Source organism: Lycium barbarum, chromosome 4 (genome assembly GCF_019175385.1).
Source record: "Lycium barbarum isolate Lr01 chromosome 4, ASM1917538v2, whole genome shotgun sequence".
Classification (NCBI taxonomy): Eukaryota; Viridiplantae; Streptophyta; class Magnoliopsida; order Solanales; family Solanaceae; genus Lycium; species Lycium barbarum.
The window spans coordinates 29,548,226-29,560,554 of NC_083340.1; the positions used below are offsets into that span (position 1 = coordinate 29,548,226).

General features: G+C 34.5%; 1 protein-coding gene across 1 annotated transcript; it reads left to right on the forward strand.

Moving 5' to 3' along the window:
* The first annotated feature begins 2,951 nt into the window (after nt 1-2,951).
* On the forward strand, nt 2,952-8,330 carry LOC132635751 (E3 ubiquitin-protein ligase AIP2). The gene is made up of 5 exons (XM_060352257.1): nt 2,952-3,238; nt 6,160-6,385; nt 6,508-6,710; nt 7,552-7,767; nt 7,897-8,330. The coding sequence occupies exons 1-5, from the start codon at nt 3,098-3,100 to the stop codon at nt 8,044-8,046; spliced, it is 936 nt and encodes a 311-aa protein (XP_060208240.1). The 5' UTR covers nt 2,952-3,097; the 3' UTR covers nt 8,047-8,330.
* Nucleotides 8,331-12,329: the final 3,999 nt, after the last annotated feature.

Genomic DNA, 12,329 nt, shown 5'->3' on the forward strand with positions numbered 1-12,329 from the left:
TTGGTCCTCTACATAATATATACCCCCCCCCCCCCTTTAAAATATTTTGCAAGTTTTTTAAAAAAATCCCCCTTGAGTTTTAAAACAATATTTAAAGGTCCCTTGCACACAATTTAAATAAACATGTACAATTTTATCAAACGATGTATTTGTATAAAACTAACACGTAAATTCGTAAAAATAAAACTAAAGTTCATAACGCGTCATTTAAAAATACGAGCTTCAAAATGAGCTCAATATTGACATGATTCCGATCAATATTTAAAAATGCGAAAAATGCGATCAAAAGTGTCGTAGTTCATACGTTGTTTTAAATTAACAATTTTCCGAGCTGGACGGAACGAAATGTATATTTTAAAATCAAATTCGTAAAAACAAATAACTCGTAATTTCTTGTAATTGTTAATTTTAAGCAAATAATAATAAAACGTCAATTTTCGGGATTTTTGTTTTGTTTTTTTTTTTTTTTTTTTTGTAAAAGGCATCCTTACTTTGTCTTGGACTCGGGAAATATGAAAATTTAAACTATACGTCTTACGCGGTGAAAATTGGGTGTCAACAAATATACCAAGAATATTGACTTTTGGGTGAAAAAATAACACGAAAATGATGTTTTTAAAAGGTGGGGACCACTGTTTTTCGAAGGATCGTAGTTTTTTTTTTTTTAAATGGTGGGGGACAGTCGGGCTGGAGAAGATGGTGGGGACGAATATTAAAGAGGTATTGCGCACTAACTTAGTGCGCAATAGGACCAAACTGTAACAGTTAAGTTCTATTGCGCACTAATTTAGTGCGCAAAAGGTACGTCTGTAACTTTTTTGTTTTACTGGGGTATTTTAGTACCTTTGGTCACTTTTTGGGTTATTTAAGTTGTGGGCTCCTAGTTAAGTAGCACTGTGATATTTGTTGGCGCCAGTTTCTAATCATTTTTTTTTCACGGATTACCCTTCAAAGGCGCTGGTCTTTAATTTTTGTCTTTCGCTTAAAAAAGTGACCGAAAGTATCCCGAGTTTCTGGGTTCAAACTCTCGCTTAGTAAAAAATAAAAAATAAAAAAATCACAAGGCAAAGTTTCGCGATAATTCTACCTTATAAAGACTTTTGTTTACCAAGGGTTCGAATCCCACTCTTTCCGTACTTTCGCTTAATTCACCAATTTTACTAACAATAAGGGCTCAAATAGCAATGGATACCATTATTCCAACAGCTAGACCCTTCTTTAATCTAAAGATATAGATTCTCAATTCCTAATTGTTGTGACACTAAAATAGAATACTAAAAATGTCGTGTGAGATGAAAGTCTCATGCAAGATTTTGAATGAGAGAAAGAAGTGAGGAATCCTCTTTTCAACTCTGACTCTCCCACTCCAGTCGTTGCTTTTCTTTCTTTTACTTCGAAAGTAGTTGCTTCATCTTCAACCACTCGAATTTTTGATATTCCTTTTTATTTCTCATCAATGCAGAATTTTCCTTAAAAGTCCGCCTTAAGGAAAATCGGGAGGGGGATCATAGCACCTTTAGTCCCCAAACTATTAATAAATTCTATTTTTAGTCCTCGTGAATCATGATATATATATATATATATATATATATATATATATACACACACTAGATGATGAAAGCCGTGCTAGCACGGGCCCAACACAAAAAATAGTACCACACTTTTTTTTTAGTTTGTCTAAAAAAGAATGATATATTTTTATGTTTAGAAATCATTTAACTTGAAACTTCCCCTTTTACCTTTAATAAAATGATTCAAATCCACACAAATATCTATGATTTGTTTTAGACCACAAGTTTTAAAGATCTTTCCTTTCTTTTTTAAACTTCGTGGCTAGTCAAACTATGTCACATAAATTAAGACAAAGAGAGTACCTTTTAGTAATATAATTCTGGAATTTTTATTATAGAAAATATTATAATTCAATTAATTGAAAATGTCAATAAATTATTTTACTTAGTCCGCTTCTCCCATATATGACTTTCCTGGTTTGGTTCTCCAATTGAAAGATTTGAAATTCACCTTCTCCTACCGAGTTTCATGTCATCATCTCTTTCTACTCACCAACACTGAAAAGCGCTTTTATGTGTCAGCATCTGTTATAATCTTAAATTTTTAAGTATAGACCAACTTCATCATTTTAAGAAAATATGTGCATACGTTTCTTGACCGTTTATATTTCGTCTTCTTGATGTTATTCCTCATTATTTGTGTGAGACGTATGTGTCTAAACTTATACCCAAAGGTATACGTTTTAAATCTTTTGGTTTTATGACTTCTTTAGCGGTTTTTGTGTTCAATTTAAATTGTTATTTCTTTTTTACTGAATTTTTCTTCTTTAAATTTTCTCTAAGCGTACCTCTACCATTTTATGAACTTATTATCATTATTTAAACGTCCTTTTTTTTAAAAATTGTCTCCTACTTCTTCACATGGGCCCCACCTATTTTTTTTTTTTGTAATTGTCTCCTAATTCTTCATGTGGACCCTACCTTAATTTTTTTTTTAATTTCTACTATGATAGAAGAGTGGGCCCCACCTTAATTTTTTTTTAATTTTTACCATTATAGAAGAGTGGGCCCCATCTTAATTTTTTTTTTAATTTCTACTATTTTAAGAGTGGGTGGATGACGATCCAACCCACTCCTCTAATATAGTAGAAATATATAGAACCTTTAACTAATTAAAAATATTTATTTTTGGTCCCTTCATGTAGAAAATATATTATATATTATTATCGAATATGGAGTAATAATACAAACTTAACATAACATATGAATAATTAAGCGGGAACATTTAATAATTACAGTAAATATTTGAATATACACGAACAAAGGAATTAAAAATGCACATTTTAATCAATTGAAAATTAATGTTCTTAATCAAATATAATAAAGATTAAAATCAATAACTGAGGAAAGTGATAGCAGTTTTTAGTAGTGACATGACCCGAAAACCCGAATAGAACCAAAGCGGTTGATTTCCCCCTCCACAAGGCAACCAGCTGCCACCAACAATTTACTATAAATACAAAAATCTATGGAGATGTAATGATCCAAAAGAGAAAGTTTTTGTTGAATTAAGCAAAGAAGCAAGAATGGAGGAAGAATTAAAGAAGAAGCTTCAAGAATTGCAGAAGAAATTAGGGAAGAAACAAATGTTTGAGGAAGCTGTATCCAACATTAGATCCCTTCTTCTTCAATATTATCCTTCTGCTTCCCCATCTCTCCGTAATTCGGTAATTTATTATTTACCCTCTTCCCTTTTCTCTCTTCTCATTGTATTACTGATTTGCGTAATATTTACTGCCCCTTTGGCATAGTTTTCACTTTTTTCAGGTATTTTATTTCCTAAAAACTGTTTGGACATAGAATTGTTACAATTTTCTGGAATTCCAAAAAGCTATTTTCACTCCAGATCACTCACATAAATTGAAAAATAACACCAATTTGCATTCATGTCCAAATACAACTCCAATTTTCAAGTACCATTTTCAACATGAAAACAAATACTACCATTTTTTTCCCTTCAAATTTTACTATTTTTATGTCCAAACGCCCACTTAGTTTTTTTTTTTTTTTTTCCTTTCCCCAACTAATGAGTTCCTCCAAAAGAAACCAAGAAAAATTCATGAAAAATATTGGTTCATTTTTATTTTTTTTCCCTTCGGCTACCGGTAATTGTCATTACTTAATTTAGCTTTTGAGTTTAGATGAGTTTGGATAGCTGTAAAAAAGTAAACTTGGTGTGAGTTTCACATCTCGGAGCTGAATTGTTTTGAGAAATGAGAATAGTTTGCTTCGAAAAAAAAAAATGAGTTGGTTGAGGAAGTAAGGTGTATGCCATATGAATCATTGAGAATGGAATAGTTTGCTTCGAAATTAACGAGTTGGTTGTGCCATAACAAATTAAGTATAATTGATTGTGCACTTGGAACTCCTTTTCTAGTGTTTGGTTTCAGTGGCGGAGCTAGGATTTACGCCGAGGGGTTCAAAATATAAAAAAGTAAACATACAAATAAGCCTAAGGGGGTTCAACGTCTACTATATATACATAAAAAATAATTTTAATCTTGTAAAAACAGTATTTTTTTCCGCCGAGGGGGTTCGGATGAACACTCTCGGCATAGTGTGGCTCCGCCACTATTTGGTTTGACATAAAATTGATCGAATGTGATACCTAGCATTTGGCGGGATGGGGGAGTGGTGAATGTTGATAACTTTATACTGCCGCTGTTTCAATTTTTTTGTCTTACTTTCCTTTTTGAGGCTGTTTAAAAAAGAATGTCTCTTTCCCTTTTTGACAACTCTTTAATTCCAACGTCCCTCATGACATGCTCAAGGCCACAAGATTAAAGGGCATTTTGGTACATTGTACATATCTTACGTTTAACACCACAAGATTCAAAAATCTTCTTTACTTTCTTAACTTCGTGTCGAGTCAAACTAACACAAATAAATTGAAACGTCGAGTAATTAGCAAAGAGTGGAAACAAGGTTTATATGGTGATATGGAGTAGGACTAAAATGAAGAGTGGTAGGTGCTGATGTGAGTTGTTTTTTTTTTTTTCTCAATTTGATGTGAAATGGCTTTGCTTCAACAGCTTACTAATCAAACATTTAGAAAGTGATATCACTTAGGAGTTTTTAAATGGAAAATATTCAGCCTCGTGCTAAACAGGGCCTAAAAGGAAGATACTCAACCAGGTTTCTTTATTTAAAAAAATGAGATAGCTTATCTGCAAAGACTGTTCTATGCTTTTTATACTGTCAAATTGATTAAGCTAGCTCGTATTCATAACTATGATGAAGAACCAGTTTGCTGTTATTATGCCGAGTGCAGAGCCTCCTTCATGCATTAAGTGGGTCTTTTTTCTTTCTACCTATTGAAAGTTTAGTTCCCAATAAATTTCACCATGAAGAAATTAAACAATCGATCTCCTTGAAAAGAAAACCAAAATAGTTCGATTCACATACGGGAACTAGTCCACATTCTCACAACAACAACATCATACCCAGTGTGATCCCACAAGTGAGGTCTGGGGAGGGTAGGACGTACGCAAACCTTACCCCTACCTTTGGGGCGTAGAGAGGCTCTTTCCTGTAAAAGCTTTTTGCAAAACAGGTTTGAAAGATACAAGAGTAAACAGCTATTATGAAAAAATCGAAGAAAAAGCTAGTCCACATTATTAATGTTAATAATTGGAACGGTGTGAGCAGTTATCCCTTTTTGTGACGCAGAAAAGAATGTAGTGAAAAGGTGACCAGCATATTGCTATACTTCAGAGAGATCCTTGCTTACAGGGAACGGGTTGTATGCCTTCAGAAAAACATTAACTAGGCAAAAATGGTTGAGAGTAGGCTGGTTAGTAGCTCCACTATCTCTGTGCCTGGTTCATAACTTCATTGGTTAAGCACTTCTTCCATTATTCTTATTTGAGAGAGGTTCCAGTAATAGATGTTGATAACTGATTATTTAACCCCCATATGCTCATACGCTAAATTCGTTTTTAGTCACAACGTGCAAGTAAATGATTCTTGGAATAAGTGTGCTAATGCCATGTGAAGAATACAGCTTCTTCATTTGTCCGTAGTAGTCATCAGATCTCCATGCTAGCATATTTGTGAGGAAAGTACTATATTGAAGCGTTAAATTACCCTTACCTCTCCAAGCCTTCAGGTGGGAGAGAGATCCAAACATACATAGCATGCTGAAGTTAGAGGTATATGCAGAACTTGAAGTTTATGAGTACAACAACCTCAAATTAATATGCAATAATAATTAGGTTCACAATAAAATATATATAGCTATTTAATGAATTTCTTGATACATATTACAAGGTCTTAGGAAAAAGCTACTGGCTTCACGTGAGTCCATACGTTACAAGCTAGATTCGCTTCTGCCCAAAGTGACCTAATTGTATATAATTTGCTTTGCTTTATATCTGTGTAATTCTTTATCCCATCACAAACTGTAGATTGTGATTTTAAAAAGGAACTACACATGAGAATTGACAATGCAGTATTTACCTTGCTTTAAGTGCCTATACATGCATAAGACTTATCAAAAGAAGTTAAAAGATTTTATCAGAAGAAGTACTTGTACTTGCATAAGTTTTACTACTACTGAATAAATCTGAGTGATTCCAAATGCTTGCAGTTCTATACGGTTGTATGTCGGGTTGCCACCATTTTAAAGACAAGATACACAATGCCTGGATTTTGGAATGCTGGACTCGGGCTATTCATTGAGGCTGAGCACCTGGTGTCAGGGTCATCTGAGAAGAAACATTTGCAGAGTTGCATTACTCAGGCACAAGAGCAGTTAGCTGAAGTAGTGAATGAATCTCGGCATACAACATCAACAGAAAATGGCTCAAATAGAAGTACATTGATAAGATCCCTTTATGAAATTTTCTTAGTACATCTGCCGTGTGCTCTCTATTGCCACCAGTATACCATAAAAACGTTGCATGTATGTGATACTTATTCTGTTATTTTGATTCAGGATTCCTTTTTGAGGGGCATCTAACTGTTGACCCTGAGCCTGAGCAGCCTGCTTGGCTCGAGCAGTCTAATCTTCTCACTGCCGCTGCAGCACTTCTGGCTGGTGAATCCTCTCAAGGTGATCCAGCCAATGTTAACGCTTCGGAAGGTGGTCACAATGTACTTGAGGAGCTGGTTGCTAGACTAGATAATATGATACCAGAGGTACCTCTACTTTTACTCTAGTCCTGGCATTAAACTCAACTGTAGCCTTTAAGTTTTCAGTAGGGGTAGAAAATTAGCCCATGAAAAGATGATCTGCTCAACCCGCTCAAGTTTGGGCTAGCCTAACTCATTTCAGCCCATATAAAAATTGGGCTGATATGTAGCGCAAATTGACCCATAGAAACCTTGTCAAAATATTTTCAGAAAGATATTTTTTTATTTGATATAATATATATACCCATAATAAAGAAAAGAAATAGTTTTATTAGGTCTTATAAAATTACTCGCTCTGTCCCAATTTATGTGGCACCCTTTCCATTTTAGTCCGTCCGAAAATGAATGTCACCTTTCTATAATTAGAAATAATTTAAACTTTAAAATTTCCCTTTTCCCCTTAATGAAATGATTTATAGCCACACAAATGTCCAAAGTTTGTTTTAGACCACACATTTCAAAAGTCTTCCTTTCTTTCTTAAACTTTGTGCCAAGTTAAACGGTGCCACGTAAATTGGGAGTAATATGGGGTGTCATTTGGGGTTTCCTAACCTGCAAAGTTACTGCACCCCTCCAGTCTAAAAAATATTCAAGTTAGACAATGATTGCACTCTTGTTTTAATTCTCATTTGCTAACCACTTGTTAATACGTACGTAAGTATTTTGGGAAGAAAGGTTCTTGAATGGAAATTTATTTTTAACAGTAGACCGAGGTTTACCATGGAGGTATGCTCTTCTTTATTTGAATAAAAAAGATAAACTTGTTATAGGGGAATTAGATGCATCCTTCCTAAAGCCAATACAAGTTGGCTTGAACTAAACACGATTCTAATTTGTTCTATTTAAGATGCTGGACGACGGTCCTGCAGCCCCGAGAAGGCCACCTGCCAGTAAACAAGTCGTGGCAAACCTCCCAGTTACTACTGTCACAGATGAGTTCTTGACAAAGCTTGGTGCAGACGCGGAATGTGCAATTTGTAGGGAAGTGTTGGTTGTAGATGACAAGATGCAAGAGTTGCCCTGCAAGCATATGTTTCACCCTCCTTGCCTGAAGCCATGGCTGGTACTTAAGTGAAACTTTGCTGTACTTATCGTATTTTTGGCAATGTGATTTAATTTGCCACAATTTCTTTTTGTCCTATGCGATAAAAACTTCTAAGTCTTACCGACATTCTCACTGTTTGTTTAATAGGATGAGCACAACTCTTGTCCAATTTGTCGGCATGAGTTGCTCACAGATGATCATCACTATGAGAGCTGGAAGGAGCGAGAAAAGGAGGCGGAGGAAGAAAGAAAAGGGGCTGCTAATGCAGTTCGTGAGGGTGAATACATGTATGTATAATGCAACAATACTCAATTGAATTGAAACTTCTGCTTGTCTGCTTTTGCTGACAATTTGGGCCCTGGTGGAGGAGATTAAAATTAACAAATTTCTTTTATATATTGGGTGTATAAATGTACAATTTACCCTCTTTGGATTTGCTGGGAATCCATCTATATATTCGATTTTCTGCTGCTTTTGAATTGCTAGTCTGGCGTGCTTTAATGCATTCATGATTCAACAGCAAGCCGCATGGATTGTATATGGATGATTTTTCAATATAGTGAAAGGACTATGATGCTGAATTCTAAGTTTTGCAAACAAGTAAATATAATATGCGAGTGACTTTGAGCTAGAACTGTACCAAGTGGCTAGTAAACATTTCCTTTTCCAGAATGTTGGTACTTTCTGTGCCATTCCTTTGAGCATTTTTTATTTGTATAATATTTGGTCAAACATAGTTGGTGAAAATTTATATAGCTGATCTTTAACTTGTTTGGATTGAGGTGGTGGTGTTGTATAATTTTGGGTCTAACCTTGACGTCTGGATTTGGTCTTGGCATAGTTATTGGAGTTTTTTTTTGAGAAATACTTGTGTTTAAGTCAGTTTTGAGAAAACGTTTGGAGAATATTCATGTTATGTTTTGTGAAAATCTACTTTTGGATTTGTTTTCAGAGAATATTGTGGTTTGATACATGAATATCGATATTGGCTTTTAAATCGTCTGAAAAGGGATGAAATAGATAAATAGCCACTTTTAACACTTATTTTCAAATATTAACCACTATTTAAAAGCTATTGATATTTAGCACACTCTTTTGATACGACGAAAAAGTTTCGAACAAATATATCCCTAACTAAAACACAGAACAACTCCAGCAAATACTACTATTAAAATTTGAAAGATTAACAAGTGGAACCTATAAATTCGAGTAAGAAGCTATGGGGGTCAAACCTTTATAAGTTCAAAATAAAGGAATGCTCCATGGGTTCAAAAAACTTGTTGGAGTTTCAAAATCAAAGAAGGATTTATGAGTTCAAATCTTTATGAGTTCAAAACTAAGGAATGATTTATAATTTCTTGTGTGTTTTAGCTTTTAAGATTATTTTTGTCCAGATTTATTTTCTGTATTAAAGTGTGAGCATTTTCTTATTATATTTCAAACGTGGCTTAAAAACTCATAGCAGACCCGGAAATTGGCCATCAATTAGTTAGGTTTAAACGGTGTGGGTAGGAATGGCATATTCATTGTTTCAAGCTGATTATTCCTATTGTGATGGGCAGTATATAAGTTGAATAACTTGTTCCTGTCCCTGTATATGTTTTTTTGCACTTGGTCAAATATGGTGAATTTCTCATGGTAAGTTTTTCCTCCATATTACTATTTTAGAGTTTAGTCTTCTTTAAGTGTGGCCAGTGGGGTCATGCTTATCTGCGTAATTCTGAACCATGTAAGCTTAATCTGTTGTCATGAAAACCCAAAAACACTGTCCATTTAATCGGTAATTGTTCTAATGTTTCGTAGAGAAGTAGTTGCTGGTAGAGTTTTGGACTGTGATAACCTCTTTTATTTAAACTTTGTTGAAAGCGATAACTCCTTTTCCACCATGGTAATTTTAGATTTTCCATCTTTTAAGGTGAGCACCGAATTTATTATTTATATATCTTAACTCAAAATTAGTTTCATGGATTAGATTCAAGTTTCACGCAAAGGCTTCGCCAGCACTTCGTGATAATCTATGGGACAATAGCTTATTGTACGTTTGCTAATTTAAATAGCCCACCGTTGGAAAATTAATTGAAATTAATCAATTCTTCAATGAATAAATAATATTTGAACAATAATACCCATCCATAGATTAGCTATACAATAACCATTCTCTACCCACAAAGGCGCTTTGGAGTCCCACTTACACCATTTCGAACTCCAGAAAACCTTTTTGGAGTTGGAACTATACTTGTGTAAGTTCGAACTTAAAATACTGTGTTGAGAAAAAAGCGAGAAGCCCAAAAACTTTGAATCAATCTTGCTTGGTGAGACAAGGGCGAGAAGTTCAATACAGATGCATAATTGAACTAGTTAGAATGCACGGTGTCTACGGGTATTGCTTGCTTTGCTGGCAATGAAAAGAAAACGTTGACATATAGTAAGCAATAGGCACTTATAAGAAACACAAGAGGTTTCTGAGTAATTGCAGTTGATGCTCGTGTTTCTAAGTTGATTTCGAAACTTATACAAGTGAGTTCTAGGATACCATTTTAGATTTTTGAATAAAAAATTAAATTTCAGTACAATATCGTGGAGTTTTAATTTTAGAAGTTAATACTCCGGAACATTTTCAAATTTCTTTTAAGTGAAACTCTAGGACGCTAGCGGAAAAGATGAAAAAGCGGGCCCCTATCAAATGAAAAAAATAGGGCAAAAATGTTTTTGTAGCTGAAAATTGACTATATTTAAATTACAATTCTTACGTTTGCCTATAAATTTTCCAATTTATTGGTAGTTAGTTTGCCCAGGTCCGATTCAATTGATGGCCCAGGACCCTTCCAGATCCATAATCAGAAATGTGACCAGTTCGAATCCAAGATTATTTTTTCAGACTTGTTTCTGGTAACTTTTAACAACTCATATAATATGCCAGAACTGAAAGATAAAGAGTTGTTACATTTAAATAAATGTAAATCGCCCTATTTGACTGGGACCCAAATCTATATAGGTAAAACTATATACGAAGAACAAATAATTACAGCGCTTTTTCACATGCATATTTGCCGCTTAATTATGATTAAGTGATATGTTTTATTATTTTAATTCTCACATGCTGAGAATAATTTTCTTAATTAATACTTCCCAAATAGGGGTGGACGACTGAGCGTAAAGTTGTTACCATGGGTTCATTAGCTTTCGCTCATGCCCTATTTTTGTGTTAAAGAAATTACTAAATAAGTCGTGAAAATTTTATGAGATGCCCTATTTGATCACCCCATCTAACCTCTGCGCACTTTTAAAAAAATATTTAACTGATACTCACGATCAATATAAGAAACTTCATAATTCGCTTCTTCTGATATGTTCTTTCCTTCTTCTTTATCTCCTGGAAATTTTTCAGTCATAGATTCACATCTTCAAGGAACCAGCACTTGAATTGAACAACTTTACTGTCCGAAATCTTTACCTTAAGATCGAGATCTGAAGTTAGGATTGCTTAAAACGAAAGTCTGAAGTTTGCACTGTCACGAGGAGAACTTCATAACTAATTGTCTTTAATTAGCATGCACCATGGGAGAACTTTAGTCACAATAGTTTGAAGTTTAAGGACTGCTTCAGGAACTTCAGACGCGATTGTCTGAAGTTTGCACTATCACGGGAAGAATTTCAATAATAATGATTTTAAATATGCATTGCCGCAGGAGAATATCAGTCATTATAATCGTATGAAATATGCACTGTCAAAGGAGAATTTCAGTCATAACATTGTCTAAAGTTAGGACTTTTTCGGCCGAACTTCAGACGGAATTGTCTGAAGTTTGCACTGTCACGAGGAGAACTTCAATCGTAATTGTCGAAGAACTTCATACGCGATTGTTGAAATTTTGCACTCGGTTTTTTTAAAGTTTACACTACTCGAAATTTGTAACTTCAGATGCGAAATTTAAAAACTTCAGCCGTGTACGTCTGAAGTGGATAAATTTGCAAAAAAAAAATTGTGTTGTACAACTGAAATGGCGGCCCCAAAATCGAGAATATCTGCACTACCAGATTTCAAACCTAATAAATCAAATAATCTGTGGTAGAATTTAAATTTTAAACTCAAACTCAAATAATTCAAATCTCGAATCTGTCTCGACTTCTAGATATATACATTTCAAAATAGGTCTTGATTCTTAAAGGGTGTATGTGAGAAGTTTCTAGTGTTGTGAATGAATTTGGATGGTGCCTGCCTGCTAGCTGCCCTAAATGCAAATGGTAAAATACAACAATAAGTGCAATGAATTACTTGTCAATGCATAATGGTCTTGAACCATCACCATCTTCTGTGGTCATCCCCTCTCTCTCATTAAGGCACCACCATGCATCCATTATGTACAAAATAAAAGTCACAGTACAGTGGATGTACCTTAGCTTGTCTTTCTTTTGGAGTTCACATGGTGGATTGATTTTCCCTTTCCCTTATTGGATACAACTTGTCATTCACAGCCATAACCAAAGTTAATAATAAAGCGTCCTACTCTCTACACCAGCTATTTTCTTTCTACTTTGCAGCTCTACTGTAGGTCATGGTCCCACCACCAAACCCCACC

Bases quoted from the DNA above. Each gene is read 5' to 3' on its own strand.
- LOC132635751 (XM_060352257.1), top strand. From the start codon at position 3,098: ATGGAGGAAGAATTAAAGAAGAAGCTTCAAGAATTGCAGAAGAAATTA. The intron at 3,239-6,159 runs GTAATTTATTAT...AAATGCTTGCAG, and splicing joins CCCCATCTCTCCGTAATTCG to TTCTATACGGTTGTATGTCG. The intron at 6,386-6,507 runs GTACATTGATAA...ATTTTGATTCAG, and splicing joins AGAAAATGGCTCAAATAGAA to GATTCCTTTTTGAGGGGCAT.